The sequence below is a fragment of the Camellia sinensis genome, chromosome 3 (genome assembly GCF_055761805.1).
Source record: "Camellia sinensis isolate YWXY chromosome 3, ASM5576180v1, whole genome shotgun sequence".
NCBI classification, from domain to species: domain Eukaryota; kingdom Viridiplantae; phylum Streptophyta; class Magnoliopsida; order Ericales; family Theaceae; genus Camellia; species Camellia sinensis.
The window spans coordinates 215022149-215041637 of NC_138963.1; the positions used below are offsets into that span (position 1 = coordinate 215022149).

General features: G+C 30.8%; 1 protein-coding gene across 1 annotated transcript; it reads right to left on the reverse strand.

Moving 5' to 3' along the window:
* Positions 1 to 12419: 12419 nt before the first annotated feature.
* Positions 12420 to 15855, reverse strand: LOC114288638 (HXXXD-type acyl-transferase family protein). The gene is made up of 2 exons (XM_028232186.2): positions 15112 to 15855; positions 12420 to 13712 (listed from the first exon to the last, which is right to left on the reverse strand). Exons 1-2 carry the CDS (start codon positions 15538 to 15540, stop codon positions 12768 to 12770), a joined length of 1374 nt encoding a protein of 457 aa, XP_028087987.1. The 5' UTR covers positions 15541 to 15855; the 3' UTR covers positions 12420 to 12767.
* Positions 15856 to 19489: the final 3634 nt, after the last annotated feature.

Genomic DNA, 19489 nt, shown 5'->3' on the forward strand with positions numbered 1-19489 from the left:
TTGATAATACAATTAACACACTTTAAAAAGTTAATGTACATTTTTAAAAAAAAATATATTTATTGCCATAATTATACATTTTATATATATTAATATTAGGGACATTGTTATACAAATTTAAAAATTAGATCTAATTTTCAAGCTGTGCTAATCAATGAGGATGTTTAAGATAATACTCTCTTTCATATATTTTTTTAGAGTCCGGATCCTCTGTCGCGTTTCCCTGTGGCGGTCCCTGCGGTGCCTCAAAACAACGTCGTTTTGAGGCAAAATTTCAAAAAAAAAAAGATGCAAAAACACAGAATCAGAAGAGAAAGGAGAAGAAGAAAGCAGAATAAGAGAGAGAGACGAGAAGAACACCATCTTCTAATAAAAAATGTTGAACACATCTTTAGAGATCCTCATAACCAACTCACAGAACACAAATTTCAAATTCACCTTATGGATTTCCCCACCTGAGGCTCGATTTGGACGTCGGAGGAGTAGTGGAGGCTGGCGGAGGAGAAGATCTGGATGGTAGTGATGCGACGGAGGTTGCGCCAGAGATCACCATAGGGGTTGAATATCGTTGTGGTGGGTGAAGAATTGTTCGGCAGTGAAGGAAGATGAAACCATGACGGTGGGACGGCTTTCTCTAACCCTAAGGTTAGGGAACCCCTCTTCACAGAAAATATCCACATCGACTTCACATGTTTTTCTTTTCTTTTCTTTTTTTCCACAAGACATGAAGATCAACTATATCTTCATCATCTGCTGGCATAAATTGAGAATGACTGTGGATTAGCCATTTTAAACCTACCATTGATATGAAATTTTTCACTTTGAAAATGCCTAGTTTCTCCCCCAAATCCAAAACTAACTACCATGTTCGATCCATTAGCTCGCAGGCACGATCACACCCAACGACACTCTAAATTGAGGCTGCTTTCTCCTCTCTCTCTTTTTCTTCCTCTGCTTTCTTCTTCCCCTTTCTCTTCCGATTCTGTGTTTTTGCATCTTTTCTTTTTTTTTTTGAAATTTTGCCCAAAAACGACGTCGTTTTGGGGCGCCGCAGGGAAACGCGGCAGAGGATCCGGACTCTTTTTTTTAACCATTAATCAATCATATCATTTACACATCATTAAATTTAGAAAATTAAAAAAAAAAAATGCTATAGGTCCCAAATTTTTTATACTCATGTGAGACATTTAATCATTTTTTTAGTAGAAAATTTGATATTCCTAACATTACCCCTAAAAAATGGACTTGTATATCATTTTTGGGTAAATTACACTTACACCACTGAGATTTGGGTTTAATACATATTATCTCTTGACGTTTGGAAAATTAAACTAATCCTTTATCATTATAATTATTTAGACGGAATGAAAATATTATTAAATTTATGCATTCTTTTTTTTTTTAACTTTGCTTACTTTCACTGTTTTTTTTTCCTTTTCCTTTGCTCTACTTTTTTTTTTCCCAATGTAATTTAGTTTGTCTTTCTACTAGGAGTTGTTGTCTTTTATATAAGCAGGAGATTTGTGAAATGATATTATGAACCACAGGGGTGAGAATGTAAGTTTTAGAACGTCAAGGGATGGGATATAATTGAATTAAATCTCAGAAGGTGTCAATGTAATTTACCTATCATTTTTCTAAAAGAAAATTGTTAAAAAGTCCAATATAAAGAAAGTATAAGGTATTAGTTCTAGTGGATATTTTTTTATTGGTGAGCAGTCTACCATTTGTGAAATAGTTTGGTGATAAGTCTTTTGTTGTTCTAAAATGACATTTTGTTTTTAATTTTACTCTTTAATTTATTTGTTGACTTTTTTTTATCTGCTGGCTTTTTTTTTACTATTTGTTCAAATTTTGTCTACTTGTTCGATTTTTTTTATCTATCTATTTAAATTTTTTCCGTGTAAATGTTGTATCGGTCCAAAATTTTATCTTTGTAAATTTTCTAGATATCCAATTTTTTGTCTATTCAATGTTCAATATTTCTATACAAATTTTATATCCTAATTTTATTTGTATAATTTTTGTAGAGCAATCAAACAAGACATACTCTCTTTATTTGTGTGTCTATCTCTCTATATATTTGTGTGCTTCTGGAGGTGTTTGTTTCAACTTTTCAGAGCTAATTTATGGCTTTTAGTTTTAAAAAAATTATTTTGGACTGTTTGATTAAACTTATTTCAAACAGCTTCTGATTCTAACAGCTTATTTTAACTCAAAAAAGCTGATTCTGAGAAGCTGCTCACCCCTTGCTTCTGATCATCAGCTTCTGCTGTGGACATGTTAATTTATAGTTATACTCTTAATTTTTTTTTTTAAAAAAAAAAAAAATAGAAAAAGACTCAAATGGACTATAAATTATTGTTATTATTTTTTATGAGAAATGTAGACAAACAAAAAATAAAAACTAATTGAAAAAACTATTTTACAACTTATTTAACAAACACTACTCAGCAACTTAAATCTATAATCCAACAGCTACACCAAACAGATTAACAACTTCTGATTAAAATCATAATCTATAATCTATTAAGTTATAATTTATAAACTTTTTTAACAACTACACCAAACGGGACCAAACGGGGCCTCATCACATCATCAATGGAAATGAATGCTTGCGATTTTTAGAAGACAAAGATCAACAAATTAACAATAGTGCCAAAAAAAACAAAAAAAATTCAAACCCAAGATCTGTCCTCTTTTACTACCGTCTACCAAATTCTGTCTCTCACTCTTTCATTCCCAAATTCCCAAGGACCATTTCAATCGCTTCTGAAAAACAAATCAGTCCAAACAATCTTTCTCTTGTTATGATCCGTCGAATTCCAACTTTCGAACTTTTCTTCAAATCATGGCTCCAAACCCAATTCCTCTCCACAGACTCAGTCACTCACATCATTAGTTTGGCCCTTCTTTTGCCTAGGTCCCTCCCCACTTACCTCCAAGGCTCTCCATCGATTTCTCTCGGACGAGTGCGTGGTAGGCTCCAACACCGACCTCGACCACGTTGACCTCGCCGCCAGCCGTCGTAGCAAAATTAAGGTCACTAACGCTAGCGACACCTTCTTCGATCTATTCAGAATTTAAAGATGATGGCAAGATTGTGAGCAAGAGAGAGAAGATGGAGAGAGATCGTCATTACATAAGATCAAGAGCTTTCCGATGAGTCTAGTGAACTTGATATTACGATTGACCGCCAACATCTTCGTTTTGCTGCTGATGTACGATAACTGATTGTTATAAGGCCTAGGGTGGATTCCGCCGCCATAACTGGTTGTACCGCTGGTTGCTTGTCCTATAGCGGTGATCTAGGGTTCGGTAATGGTGAGCAAAGAGACGATATCTAAGGTTTAGAGAAAGAGAAACTAACGCCCTATTTGTTTTGGGGTGCAGAGGGTGTATAGAGGGTGTGATGAGATTAGGATGTGTGATGAGATTTATTTAGGTTAAGTTTGGCAATTCAAGAATAATTTATCTTTTTATTTTTTATTATCATATCATCTCTCTATTTTTTTTGTACATCTTTTCGTAAAAAGACAAAAAGTGCACTTATTTAGGTCATTTCAAACAACCCATTAGTGTTGTGTTCGTTTGTAAAGTTGGGGAAGTGATTAGAATGAAGGAGGTGAAAATGGTATTAGAAAAATAGAGAGGGGACTATAAATTTTTTATTTATTTTTTATTTTTTACATGTTGGACATTTTTCTTTAATATTAATGTTTAATTTTTTGTATTTTTTTATTTGTTTTTATTATTTTATATAAAAATAATTTAACAATTTATACACTAACAGCTATCATCAAAACAAACACAATTTTATTTAATCCCCTCACTAACAATCCCCTCACTATGAATCTCCTCCATTCTACCTCTGAAAACAACCGGGGCCTAAGGTAGAGAGAAAAACGGTGGCACAAATGTGAAAGTGATTAGTAAGGGGTGATTTGGCGTCCCTTATATAATTCATCTTTTTATCTTTTTTTCATCACATCATCTCTCTATTTTTCTACATATCTTTTCGTAAAAAGATAAAAAGTACACTTATTTAGATCATCCCAAACAACCCTTAAGAGAAAGAGATTAAAAAATTAGAGTTTTGAGGAATAATATATCTTTGGGGTGTTTTGGTCATTTTATAAGAGTTTGGTCTCATAGATATAATATTTCAAAGTGTAGACCTTTAGGCAAAGAAAATATAAATATGAATTTATGGACCGAATGCCATTTTTCTAATAGTAATAAATTTAAAAGAATAATCGAATTAAGAATTTGTATTATTTTAGTACTTAATTTTTAAAAATTAGATTAATTTTTTGAAATAATGAAAAATAAAATAAGAGACTAATTTTTAAAAAATGAACAAATATTTTGAAATAATAAAAAATAAAATAAATGATTAATATTTTGAGATGGGAAGTATTTATAAAGAGATATTTTAAAGTTATATATATATATATATATATATGTTGTTGTTCAATTTGTGTGATTAAACAAAACAAATAAATTCATATTTAATAAATTAAAATAAATCCATACTTGACAAATTACATTATAAAACATGAAACAGAAATACATATCACATGAAATATTGAAAGACGAGAAATCAAATCAAATTTTGTGTGATATCACAGTGTCCTTAAAACAGATTAGTCGTCTCACCGTGGGTGTTGAAGGAACGTCGACTTCTGTCTCCCAAGATAAGATGGCTCAAACCGTCTAACTCAGAAGCACCTTCTATTAGTCTTGGCAAACCGACAATGGCAGCACTCTCTCACACAGAAAGAAAATTGTAGACACAAGCAGACTGACTATATAATTTTGGAAGGGAAAAGTTGTATATAAATCAAGAAAGATGTGTCTCATTTTATACACCATGGGAGAGAGAGGAAGTGCCTCTAGCCATGAAGGCTATCATCTAATGCCCATGAAGGCTGGCCACTAATGGCCATTACTCTTGCAAAACTGCTGGAGTAATGGACCAAATTGATGAAAGAAAATATTTGATATATATATTTTATGTATACAAAAGTGTGAATTTTTGCCACAATCAATGTGAGATTGGTAGTTATACACAATTCTCAAAATCTCATTCATAAGGCCATCTTTATGAGATAATAGCCCTGTTTGGTACAGTTTTTTTTCAGCTTATTTCAGCTTTCAGCTTAATTTAAGTTATTTTAATGTGTTTGGTTTAGTTTAAGCTTATAGCTTTTTGTAAGTCAGAAATCAGCTTATTCTTTGAGTGGGGCAGGAGAAACTTAATTTATAAGTCAGAAATCAGCTTATGTTCATAGTTATAAGTTATAAGTTATAAGTACTTTCCCACAGTTCTACCAAACAGGGCCAATTTCTCATTTACTTCTCAATGATTTTTTGTCATTTTTTATGTGGCGTAAAGACCTTGTTACAAATAATCTAAACCTATTTAATCCCACATCAACCAATGGCTGGGATCTACTTTAATTTCACATTAAAGTTTACCAAAAATCCATTTTTGTCTCGTTTGGGAAGTTAGCTATTTTAGTAGGCTATTTTAGTTTTTGACTATTTTAGTAGACTAAAGGTTTGTTTGGGAAGTAGGTTGGTTTTTTAACTATTTAAGCCTTTGGCTAAAAAGTCTCGTTTGGGAAAGGATTTTTAATTTTTTTTAACTTTTTGAGAGATAAAAAATGTAATGATTATGAGTTGAATGTGATGTTTTATCTTATTGGGTTTAAAAACTTATTTTGTCTTTTTGTAGCTAAAATAGCCCCAACCTTTCTTTCCAAACAAAGCCCAAAATATTTGTATTTGGAAAACGAGTTGAATTTTTTATAATTAAATATGATATTTATGAAATAAAAAAAAAGTGAAATAATTATGAGTTTGATATGACTTTTTGATTTATTAACTATTTTAAATGTTCACCGTTTAAATTATGTGGCATTTTTCAAGTTGACGCCATTACTTGTTTTCACTTGTTTCTCCATGGGTCTTTGTCTCCGTGTCTTGTTACGCAAGAGTGTACGTACCACCGCTGGATCGGAAACGTGATACGCGTTCACGTACGCGTCAATAGTATGCTTACTATACTTTCTACAGCCCAGCCCAATTTGTTTCTGCTTAGGCCTGATTGAAGCAGATTTTTGTGTTTTGGGCTGCTTTGTGGTTGATTTTGTGGAATTAGTTTGGGTGGATCAAACTAAAAGGACCATGAAGAAAAAAAAAACATTGAATAATGTGAAAATCAATCTTGAAATATAATCTAAATATAATGTTGTGAGTGTTTTAGAACATAATCTAATCTTGTATAATGTGAATATGTGGTGTTGTTTTCTATGATTATGTACACTGGTTTTATAGTTGAGTTGGGCCTGGGTTTATTGCACTTCCCCCATATGGTTCAACCTATTAACATTCACTCCATCCATTTGATATATAGCACACTAACTACCTTGTTTGGTTTCCTTTTTAAAATTTATTTTTATTTTTTTTTCTTTTAAAATAGAAATTAATTGGAAAAATACCATAAAAGTGAGAAGTGGAAAAAATAATTGAAAATTCATGAAAGTAGAACACTTATTTGCACAATTTAGTGCATAAATTGTTTGTACTTTCATGAATTTGAAATTATTTTTTCAACTTTTCACTTTTTTGATATTTCCCCAAATTAATTTGTTGGAAACAAAAATCAACTTTTTAAAACTAAAAATTCATTAAAGAAAAAAAATCATTCAATGTATTTGGTTTCAGTTTTCTAAATTCAGTTTTTTGAAAATTGAGTTTTTTGTTTTTAGTGAATATTTTTTAAATTTTAAGCAATTTGTTTTACTTTTTTAGATGTACCTTACTTTAGATGTATCTAAATAGTAAATTATTTGTGAAAAAATATTTTAAAAAATTAATAAATACATTTTAATATATTTTTTTTATATTTATGATATTTAGTGAATTTTTTTTTTAAAAAAAATTCACAAATATTATACTTTCTAAGTATATTTATGTTAGGTGTGTCTAAAAATTAAAAAAATTGCTTAAAATATTAAAAAAATTCTTTGAAAACAAAAAAATATGAAAAATAAAAAAATAAAATTTTCTAAAAAGTGTTTTCTGAAAACTGAAAACAAACAGAGTAATTAGTTTTTGCCTTTTTTTTTATGTCATTTCTAAACTTTTTTTAATTTTATTTTTTCCAATATGTCTAGTTGAGTAAAACACACACACAAAAAAAAAAAAAAAAAAATCACTAAAGATTTAAAAAATTGAATAAGAAAGTCAATCCCAAATGTCTACTCTTTCTTCTTCTTCTTCTTCTCTTTTTTTTTTTTTTTTTTTTTTTTTTGTAAATTTTTAGAACGTGGGAAACATTATATTAATCCCAAAAACCCACTTAAAGTCAGTAGGTTGTGGGCTATGTGCAAAATATTTTCATTATGGATAAGTTTTTTGAGTATATAATATAGCACAATTGTTTTAAAATTCCTCTTCCTATCAAATTTCTTAAATAAAATTCTAATAAAAAAATAAAAATAAATCGAATTTTCTTAAACTATAACAACATGCACTAGAGCAAGGACATAGGTTAAATATAGCCAGTGGCCGTGTCAGAATTTTTCCGATGAGAGGTTGTTTCGTCAAAGAGAAAGTATATGATAAATCTATTGAACCGGCAATAAATTCGTTGAAGTTTTATTTGATTAAATTATTATTAAATATTATTCAATAAAGATCAATTGAATCAATAAAATTATAAGAGATTAATTAGATATTATTTGTATGAATTTTATAGTCAATGAGGTCAAAATGTAAGAATATATAGATAATCGTTAAGGTAGTATATAAAAAAATCTTAATATAATTAATCTATTATACAATATCCTTAGGTACATAAAGTTTTACGAGTGATTCCATCAAATACATTATAAAAACTCACAAATAAACTATATTGTGCCATTTTGGGAACATAGCAAAAAGCCACGTTGCCAAAAACGCCAGAAAATTGGTTTGGCAAGTGCTAAAAACGCAGGTGTAAAATTACAAATTAGGACCTATGAAAAAAAAATAAAAAAAAAATTTCTTATGTTGGGTAAGGGTATTTTGGTCATTTTAATTTGATTTAACACCATAAATAAATATTAAACTAAAAAACAAAAAGTCAGCTTTTTACCAACTTCCCAAATCACTTTTCAAAAAGCTAAAAAGCTTGGTAAAAAGTCAAAAGTCAATTTTTTACCAACTTCTCAAAACACCCCATTATTTTTAACATGGACCAGATTAAATTTTTTCAATAATGTTATAATTTTTTTTTGAACTACAATAATGTTAGAATAATCATTTTTTTTTATCACAATTTATTTATTATCTTAACCACTCATATTTGATACTAATATAACACCGACACATAAAAAGATAAACAATAAATATGATCACCATAATATTAAAATTGAAAGGGTTATTATGTAATATATTAAAACAATTTAACAAAAATATACTTATAAAATAATTTTTTTGTAAAAGGTTGGAGGGACCAGGAGCCGCCGACCCCCTGCCTCCGCCCTGAATATAGCGATTGAAGAAAAAGAAAGAAATGATTAAAAAAAGGGGAAGACAAAAAAAAAGAAAAAAGAAAAAAAGAAAAAGGGGGGAAAAAGGGGCAAAGCGTGAAGAAGAAACAAGTGTCGAGCAACAAAGCCTCGCGTTTGCAAGTAGAGATTGAGAGTATCTTTCATGTGGGTCTATAAAGTGCCCTGGTAGTGGCCTAGTGGCCCATTAATATATATGATGATAATATATTACAACAAATTTTAATAATGTTAGCATGATATTATTTTTTTACAAAAAAAAAAAAAATCATGATATTATTTGTATCACATTTTTTTTTTTGGTTAATTGTAACTTATTAATTATGATCAAATTCAATTATAGTTTGTCGATTGAAATCATAAACTATTTTCAAAGAATAACTTTAACAACATTTGTTTTATTATTATTATTTCTGTTGATAGATATCCTAACGTAGCATGACAGATGTGTTAAGGACGTGGCATAATGACATGTTAAATGGAATGTCAAAAAGTTAACAATTGCACCAATTTGAAAGTTAGTTACTGAATCAAGATCAAATCAAGTACTAAATCTGTAAAATGATTTCTATCAAATATGGGATATGGATAATGTTGAGCAAATTATGAACTTGTTGAGAAAATCGTGGAGTTAGGTTATCTCTTTCTCTCATGTGGCTAAGCCTATAAATAAGCCAAGAGAAATACAAAGATCATTTGAACCACCATTCACAAAACGTGATATTTATCTAGGAGTAGATTAACTTGGCATTTGTTAGGAGTAGATTAGCAATAGTTTTTTCCAATTCCCACTTCTCTTCTTTCTGTCAATTGCTGTATTTTTCGTTTCTTTTCTTGTTTGAGTTTGTATAATTGATAGCAAATGACAACTTAATTGAATAAATACATATTATTTTATGTTCAAATCCTTCTTTGCTAATTACCTCCAGAAAAGTCCTTAATCTGTTTAAGACATAAAATCCAACTACAAAATTTAATCCTTTCGTATTTATTAAAATTTATGTAAACTTGTCGATGAATCACTGTCGAACTTTTGCTAACAGATATATATTTTCTTTGCTTTTTTGGAACTTTGAGATGTTGGGTCCATTCATCATTATCTGCAACTTTTCTTAATCAATTCACTTATTTCAATCTTGGAAAACTTTAATTATTCTTGCTAATTATTCGTGAAGTAATGTTGTAAAATTAAATTTATTAACTAAACAATATAAAATAAAATTTAAAGTTTTATTATTACATGTCAAGTAATTAAATAAAAGATTATATTAAATTTATTAATTTGTATGATATTTTTTGATTTGTCACGATTAATGTTGTAATATCCTACATATATGCTTTAACTTACTTTGCTAAAAATTAAAAAATAAAAAAAAATTATTTATTCATTTTGGATAAATACAGAAAAAAAATCCTTCAAAAAGAGGTAGCTAGGGGTGCAAGACACCGAGGGGATTTGTCAACTAAAGTTTTTTCATTTCATTTCATTTTGTTCTATTATTTTTTATTTGATTTATTTGATCATTTTTACTTTATTTTTTCTTGGCATTTTAACTGTAATTGAACAAATATCCTTTTACAACAAATGTTTGAGTCATCACACACACACAAATTAAGATCATCATAAAAAAAGAAAAGATTTTGAAGAAGTGTCCAGTACAAAACGTGCAATTAATTAATTTACTAAATTTAAGGTCGTGCTCATGAATATGTGCTCCCATTGGTCCAAGACAGACAGCTTCTTCATCACTGAGAACACTAGATTTGCTCTGCTGCCACTCTTTAACATTGATTTCCATGTAAGAAACATTAAAGTTTAGGTTGAAATTTAAAAAGAAAAGAAAAAAAGAAAAAAAGAGTGAAATGTAAATGGGATTTGTATTTTTAATATTTTTTCTGTAACTGAATTCTTGATATGTAACATTACTGGTGGATCAATGAAGAGAGGGAGGCTAGAGATAATAAACACCTTTCTGGTTGATGATGGATGAAGAAAGCACCAACTTGATAATGATGATGACGACAAATAATGCTTCCACCCCATGATCCTGATAAACTCCATATCTATGCCTCTGTTTGGCAAGTTAGTTTTCAGGCTTTTGTGGCTATTTTAGCTACAAAAAACAAAATAGGCTATTTTAGCCATAACAAACAAAACATCACATCCAACCCATAATCATTACATTCTTCTCTCACAAAAAAAGTCAAAAAAGCCAAAAAGCAAAAAAGCCCTTCCCAAACCAAGCTTTTTAGCCCAGGCTAAAATAGCCAAAAAAGCCAAAAAGCCAAAAAGTCAACCCACTTCCCAAACCAAGCCTATATTATATTATATATATTATAATATAAACACCTGTGAACTCAAAAGTGAGATCATATAGTGCTTTTCTTATTCTAAAAATATCATAAAAATTTTATTTGTTTTTATTCAATTATTCATGTCTCTACTAACAGCTAGCAGTAAATAGGAAAAGCAATTTTTTTTTTTTCAAGAAAAGAAAAAAAAATAAAACTTGCAATATACTTGTGTCTTCACTACCTGCTAGAAGTTGATAGAGTAAATTAACAGTTAATCCATCTAGTAACTATTTAACTTTCGTCTTTGCATCACATATAACTCTCTTCATGGCTGACTAAGAATTTCAAACATAGTAAAATTACACACGCAAAGTGTGTGCACCAGCAACTAATGGAGAATGGTCTGGACCCCCCAGGGTGACCCTCAGAGCCCCAGTGAGGTGTGATTGGTCAAAAAAAAATTTTATTTTTATTTTTTTTGGAGCCAATGACCAACTCCCACATGGGGGGGAGGGGGTGGGACTTTACTGGGGTCTCAATCATAATTCAGCAACTAATATATTAAGAAGTCAATTTATTTTTAAGGGTTGGGTTTAGTCATTAACATATTTTAAACGTTTGCATTTTTCATAAATTTTGTAAACTAATGTCATTTGAGCACTTGTTTAAAAAAATTTATTTCTCAATTCCAATAAAATACCTAAAGTCAATTGTCAACGGGGAACAAAGAGAAAAATATAAAGAAAAATGATTGAGAGCACTAAAAGTAGTGCTACTAATGATGTGGCTGCTTTTCTTTTTTTTTTTTGTTGGCATTCCTAATGCATTTGTGCTATTAGCGGTCTTTTTTTTAGTGGTATGAATCATTGTTGAATGTGCTCAAATGATGACAACAATAAATGGTGTGATTTGATCATCCCAATGAATGTTAAAATTTAATTTCTGCAAAATAAGTAAGAACTTTTAAAATTTACAAGAAAGTAATGAAACACTAATGGAAATCAAACCAACTCTTAAAAAAAGTGCAATTGAAGAAGCATAAAGAGGCACAATAGAAAGAGATAAAGTCGAAGGAATTTTATATTATTTGATAGTGTGACAAACATCATCCCACAAAGTTTTTCCTTTTCAAACTTGACGTGCCATCATTTTGATTTATTTATTTATTTTGTTGTCAAAACTTCTACCTGATCTGAAAAAATGTATCATCTTTTATTATCTAATAAAGAAAAAATTAATTTTGGTGCCCCATGCCTGGTGGGTATGGAATAGCTGCAGCAAACATAACGAATAATGTATATTTGATGTTCTCAACCCCCCCCCCCCAAAAAAAAAAAGAAAAAAAAGAAGAATACTTGTACATTTGAGAAGCATGATTGAATTTTCTTTTCTTTTCTTTTTTTCGCGAGACGTTTCGTGAATGACTTCCCTTTGAAAAATACTATTTTCACAAAAATTTTATACATCATTTTTTTATCAGAATAATATGTATTCTCTGTGAGTATGGAGACACACCTTTCACGACAATGACCTCGCAAACACACACCTTCACATACATTAAAATTTGTATCAACTTATCACATGGATTTCTTTACTACGTGAAATACATAGATTCATAGTAGCTAGCTGCTGAGACAGATTCATAGTCAAACTTCCCACATGAATATACACATTATAAGCCATTAACAAAAAAATGCTTCCCCCACATCACATAAACATTGATTATACTTAAGGAAAGGGAAAACAAGAGTTGAAAAGAAAAAGATATATATATATATATATAAGTTAAGCTTCTCTTCAATATATTGTATGATTGAGTGCACTGTCTTTGAGAGGTCTGTGTAGGTCTCAGAACCCAATATGGGACTCATAGACCTCTCACAATCAATGCACACTAAATAAAATGTTCATTCAGATCAAACCATTTTCTTGTCCACAATGTCCATTTGCATCTCCATTGTCTTCTCCACTTGCAAAATCTTTCATGTAACCCTCAAACTTATCAACTACACTCTCGGGCACAGACACCAGCACTCTCACAGCTTCAAAATCACCAATAACTGGTAAAAATAAGCAATATATATCGCTAGTTAACGGACCCATATGCAAAGGCTTTCCTTCTCCAAAATCCAAATCCTCTAATCCTAACTTGGACCATTGAGATATAACTAAGCTGGAGGACAAGTCTGTTTTTACTGTTTTATCCTCCAACAAATCTATTGTTGACCTCACATAGTCATCAGTTAAGGATAACTTGGCTTGTTGTACCATTTTCACTCCATTATGTAAGTTAGTGATTACCAACTCCTTAACTGTAGCCTCGGCGCATCCTAGCATGAACCCATTCCCATAATACCCCTCTACCAACTCTGGCTTCAATCGTTTTCTAACACTGATAGAGAACAGGAGCTTTACAATGTGCGTGGGCCCCAAGTCTAGTGATCTGACCCAACAGCGCCACGTGTGAGCTGCTAGAACCTCAAAGGTGGTGCATTTTAGCGAGGGGACACATTGTCTCTTGAGGTAAAGGATACACGAAGGAGTGAAGGTTAAGGATGCAGGGACTAGTGGTTGAGATTGTAGGTATTGGTTGAGGTCCAATTGGAGAGGAGGAGGACGACCATCTTTAGTAGGGGTAGTTTTGGAAAATTGGGAATGAGTGAAGGTTACCTGTGGAGGGTTACGGGGTTTTAACACGTGGCGAGAGTGAAATGGCTTAATTAGTAAGTCAGTAGTTATGGGTTTTGTGGTGAGGTGGGCCCAAGCATGTAGGAATTGTGATGTACCAATGCCGTCACATAGACAATGATTGATTGCGGTGCACAGAAGCATTCCTCCACAACGGAGATTCGTGATCTGCAATGAAAAAAAAAAAAAAAAAAGGGGGTAAAAGGAAAAACAAGAATAAGCATCATCAGTAGGGGCATTATTGTCATTCAATTAAAAAATTGAAATGGAACCAACCCATGAGAAAGAAAGAAAAAAAAAGTCACCAACCGAACTCATGAAAGGAACCAAAAAGAGAAGCGCAATATATCATCACAGGAGTGTTGGGTCACCCATTTCTCAACAGATTATATAGGAGATCTTAAGCTTATTCAACATGGATGGACCATCAACCTTGTTATGTTAATGACAATTTTAGATATTAAATATTTGAATAATATATCATCACACTGACTTCATGGGTCAAGTCTTTTAAATAATGTAATTAGTATCATATAAAATGTCACATTACATTATATGATAATGTTGTGGCAAAATATGATCAATGTTACTTACTCAAAAAAATATGATCAATGCCCTAATCATGATTTGGAATTTTTTGTAACAAATTTGTAGAATTGATAGGAAGTGTGGCACTTATAATTTTGGCATTGTGGGACTTGACTAAGCCTATAAAATCCATTAGAGAAAGAATTAAATGAAAAATTTATTACATATAATTATTATACAAAATGATGTGTAGCTCATTAAAAGCATAAGACTTGTGACTATGAACATAATTTACATATTATTCTGGAAGTAATAAAGTAAATTCCAGTACAAAAATTCTAATGGTACATCTCACATATTGTATCATTAGGGTTAGTATTTAGGGAGAAAATTATCCGTTAAACAATTAGTCTTTAGCAATATATAACCATCATTAGTAAAGTCAGAGGTTATTGGATCACCAAAAAGCATCGTGGAGTCTATTCAATTTGTCATAATTAATGCTGGCAGAAAATAATATACTAACCTTTTTATCTTTTGATATTTATCTCAGATTTATTAGTTAGATAAAAAATCTTAATCATATCTTAATCACAGTAAGTTATGTAATTCCACTTTGTTGTCTGAAAAATAAAATAAAATAAAAGAAAAAGAAAAAGAAAAAAGAGCAAACTGATCTCATGAAATATGAAAAAAATAAATAAAAGGACAAATTACTAACACTCCACTAAAATATAGATTCTTCTTGAAATTTAAGAAATTACATTCCATCTCTTGAAATTTATATTTGCATATAACATAGTAACTGAATTTATTATTGATGCCACGTGGCAACGTGTTATACTGAATACTGAATTTATACCAAAATGGAATTTATAATATGAACTTCAAAATAAAGATTTAACAAGAATATCACCTGGTTCATATGGAAACAATCAAAGTGACACGAACTCATAAGATAGAAAATAATCAAGATATGGAAAAGCCATATGAGAAAAGAAAGGAAAGAAAGGAAAGAAAGGAAAGATTAAAACCTGACCTGAACGACAAGCGGAGGAACATCCAAGAAGCTGCGAGCTTCAACCCTGTACAAAAGCTTCCTCCAAGACCTGTTTGGCTGCCTAGAAAGTTCAAGAAAATCCTCAGCAGTTATATCCATGAAGGCTTCAGCAAACACAGCACCCTCTCCATTACAATCAACCTCGAGCTTCTGATCATCTTCAGAGCTCGTCCTCAACCTCCCAGCTAAAGGGTAGTAATCGACAAGTACTCTAGAAAGAGAATATTTCAAGATATCAGAGCTCACAGATTTCTTGAAAAGGTAAAGATATTTAATGGAGAATCTGAGAAACTTTTGATCATCGAGGTTGGAGAGATAGAGTGAGTGGGTCGGAGTTGGGATGTTTGGGGAGATTAAGATTGGTTGGTTTGGGTAGAAACAATCTGGGAGTTCTGGTGATCTTAACATAGTAATTAATTTTCTGGTTTTGAGATGATGATGATGGGAGAGCGAGAGAGCGAGAGAGGTGGGAAGAGGAGAGGAGAGAGAGGAAGACAGCAAAACAATGGGCACAGTTGAAGAGATCTGAGGGTGGATATGGTGGTGTACGATCAGATTCCTCTATGAGGGAGAGAGAGAGTAAGGTTATGAAGAGGACATCCTCACCACACTTCATATAGAGCTCTCTTTTTCAATACCAGGCTAGAGGTTTTTTTTTTTTTTTTTTTTTGGCCTTTTAGTTGCATGTGAGCCCCACAATCTCTCTCTCTCGTTTTTTTTTTTAGGCACATCCTTTCCAGCAAAAAAATTTAGAATGGGAGGGCACTCTTTAAATATGGAGAGTTTATTATATGTTTTATTTTGATTATTTAAATTATTTATTTTGTTGTATAATTTATATATTTTATTTATATAAAAAATTAAGTCGATTGTAACCTATTTAATTTATCAATTTTTTTATTAAAAAAGTAAACAACAATATATGTTTTTAAAATAAATTATATATTTTTTTAGTGACAAACATAAGTAAATTAAACAAGTTATAATTATTAGATCGACCTAATTTTTTATATAAATGAAATATATGAAGTGTTTGATAAAATGAACTATTCAGATCATTAAAACGAAACCCGTGATAAGTAACACCCTCTAAATGGCCCAACCTGGCCTACTTGGGCTTAGGCCAACCATTCGTCGAGCTTAGCGAACTCTAGCGAAAAATGGGGCCAAATTGGCCCACTCGTGAAAAATAACGGCCCAGGCCCAAGCCAAGGTCCAGGGGTACTTGGGCCTAAGGCAGAACGGGCCTTGGGTTGGTCCACCAAGGCTTGGGGCGAGGCTCAGGTTTGGGATGGGCCTAGGTCGAACTTGACCATTTTTTAAAAAAAAAAAATTCCACCAAAATTTTATTTGTTTCCCACCAAAATAGTTTGGAAAATGACAGTGAACCTCAGGTGCAACCAAATGGGCTAGGCCTTGGGGTGGGCCTTGAGCAGATCGGTGGATCGAACACCAAAACACATGGCCCAAGCCCAGGGGCTCTGTGGGCCAAATTTATACTCCTACCTCCCATCCAAATTTTGAACTCGAAGGGATCCTTTCTTTTTTTATTCTTTTTTTTTTATACCTCAAAATAATAATAATAATAAAAAATTAAATTAAATTGCTATTAACACAAACAAATTACAAAAATCAATTTATTTTTTATATCGATTTTATGATTAATTTAATTTTTTTCATGATAATTTAATTAAAGCTAATGATTAGAATAACCAAAATGGATGTGGAGTAAGCCCATACAGCTTCTAGTGAGAAGTTTTTAAATAAATTAATTAATAGTTAATAATTTATAGCAGACAATAAATCATCTATTCAAAAGTTAATGGATGTTTAGTTTCCTTATAAAAAAGGGTCTGATCGTGTATGTAATAAAAAACAAATTTAGGCCTGGTTTGGATACTCTAAAAAAAGATTAAAAAGTCAAAAAATTGTTTAAAAAATTAAAAAATTATCATTATTTATCTAAAAAAATATTAAAAAATTAATTTTACACAATATTTCTTTTCAAACAATCATAAAGGCAGAGCATGCGGAGCATTGCTATGGAAAAAATTATACTTTTTTAGGTGTACACATAACATGGTGTTGTTCAGTTTGTGGGGGCTATCACGGATCCCGTTTTAATAATCTGAACCGTTAAATAAGTAGAACTCGTCGAGTATTATGTACATGTCAAAAATCATGCTGATCGGATATCGGTAACTATATGATCAAATCAGTTAAAATTTATAAAATGGATGGTGTTATAGTTAACGGTTGAAAAAAAAACTAATCCGATCAGATAGCTATTGATATCCGATCAACGTGCTTTTTTACAAGCATATAGTACTCGACGATTTTTATATATCGAACAGTTTTGATTAGCAAAATGGGACTTGTGGTAGTCCCTCACGAGCTGAATAACACCTTCAATTCACTGCCCGAAAAGCAGGGAATCATCTCCCCTCCCCCACTCTACCCACTGTCCCTCACCGTACAGCTATTCCATCACTTCCTTCACAATCTTCTCCTACACACTAATTTATACAATTTTTTAATACATATTTTTTCCATAAAAAGTAAAAAAATTAACCAAAACATCCATATTTTTTTTCTCAACTTTTTAGTCTAAAAAGACAAAAAGAGTACTTATTTAAGACACCCCAAACAACCCCTAAGGGCGTTTTGACAGTGCACATTTTCTTTCATCAAAATTAAATTTGATGAAAAAAAAGGCTTTGTTTGGTTGTGTTTTCAAACTAGTTTTCTGCTTGATGGTTTGAGTATGATGTTTGGATAGAGTTGTGGAATTAATTTTCCACAACTCTGCAGAAAACTCTGTCAAACAGAGCGCGTTTTTCAATTTTTTTTCAAAATTTGGCCTAACCGGTCGTCCGGCCGGTTGACCGGAATAGTGTTTTTTTTTTTTTTTGCAATTGATATGTTAATTTTTATATATTCGAAAAAAATATTTTCTGAATTTTTAAAAAAAAAATTTATGTGCTTTAAAATAATTTTGAGTTTTATGTTTGGTTATGAGTTGTAAGTTTTTGTATCAAATATCAAATGTCACATCAAATATTCCCTACTCAATTCAAAACTCTTTTCAAAACTATTTTCAAAACTCTCACCAAACAAATTTTTCACACTCAAATCATAATTTCAAACCTCACAAACTCAAAATACAACGAATACTCTCAAATCATAATTACAAAACTCTACCAAACGCAAACTTTTGTTATTCTAATTTTTTCATTAAACCAATATCAAATTCAGAATATCTTAAAATTTTTATCAAATTAAAGATGACTGTATTTTTCATCAATTTATTATTTATACCCGTTCGAAATGTAAGGCATACACCATCACCGAACGACTGGCTGGATATTCGGCCAATTGTCCTTCCGGTCAACCACCTCCTTGCAAAAATTTGTGAAAAAATTACACTAACCAATTGACCAGCTTGACATCTCCCGACCTACTAGTAGTTTGATACAATTTTAGATTACTCTATTGGAATACGTGATATCAAATGAAACTTTTATTCAAATTTAGTATTTGTTTGGCATGCACTAAAAAAATACACTTTTCTACGTACATACACTTATTTAGATCACATCAATCAATATTTATTAACATCTCCTCTCTACTTTTCTACCCATTTTTTTTATTTTTCTACATATTTTTTTATTATATAAAAAATTAAAAAATATACTTATTTAAAATATCTCAAATCATCTTTTAATAGAAAAAAATTATACCTCGGAGATACTCTAACAACTTAAAATTTTTACATTTGTTATGACTAACAATCAACATATTTGAAGTTATAATTTTTCTTTTTATGGTAATTTTACTGTGAAAATAAGAGGGAAATGCTGGCATTTTACAGATTCACGTCGGTGACTGTTTTGTAGCAGCGCCGAAAGGCATCTAAATGACACTTTTGGTCAAAGTTTAGAAAGTCCATGCAGAATCTTTTTTTTATCAGCGAATTTTTTTTTTATTGATGATAGGAGAATTCATCACATTAGGAGTGTTTGTTTCAGATTTTTAAAGTTAATATATAATTTTTAATTTTGAAAAAATTATTTTAGATTATTTAGTTAAACTTATTTCAAGCAGCTTCTGATTCTAACAGCTTATTTTAACTCAAAAAAATTGATTCTGAGAAACTGTCCATCCCTTACTTCTGATTATTAACTTCTGATTCTAAATGAAACTTTTATTCAAATTTAGTGTTTGTTTGGCATGCACTAAAAAAATACACTTTTCTACGTACATACACTTATTTAGATCACATCAATTAATATTTATTAACATCTCCTCTCTACTTTTCTACCCATTTTTTTTACTTTTCTACATATTTTTTTATTAT

Coding starts and splice junctions, on each gene's coding strand:
- LOC114288638 (XM_028232186.2), bottom strand. CDS start 15,540: ATGTTAAGATCACCAGAACTCCCAGATTGTTTCTACCCAAACCAACCA. Junction 13,713..15,111: donor TTCCTCCGCTTGTCGTTCAG/GTCAGGTTTTAA, acceptor TTTTCATTGCAG/ATCACGAATCTCCGTTGTGG.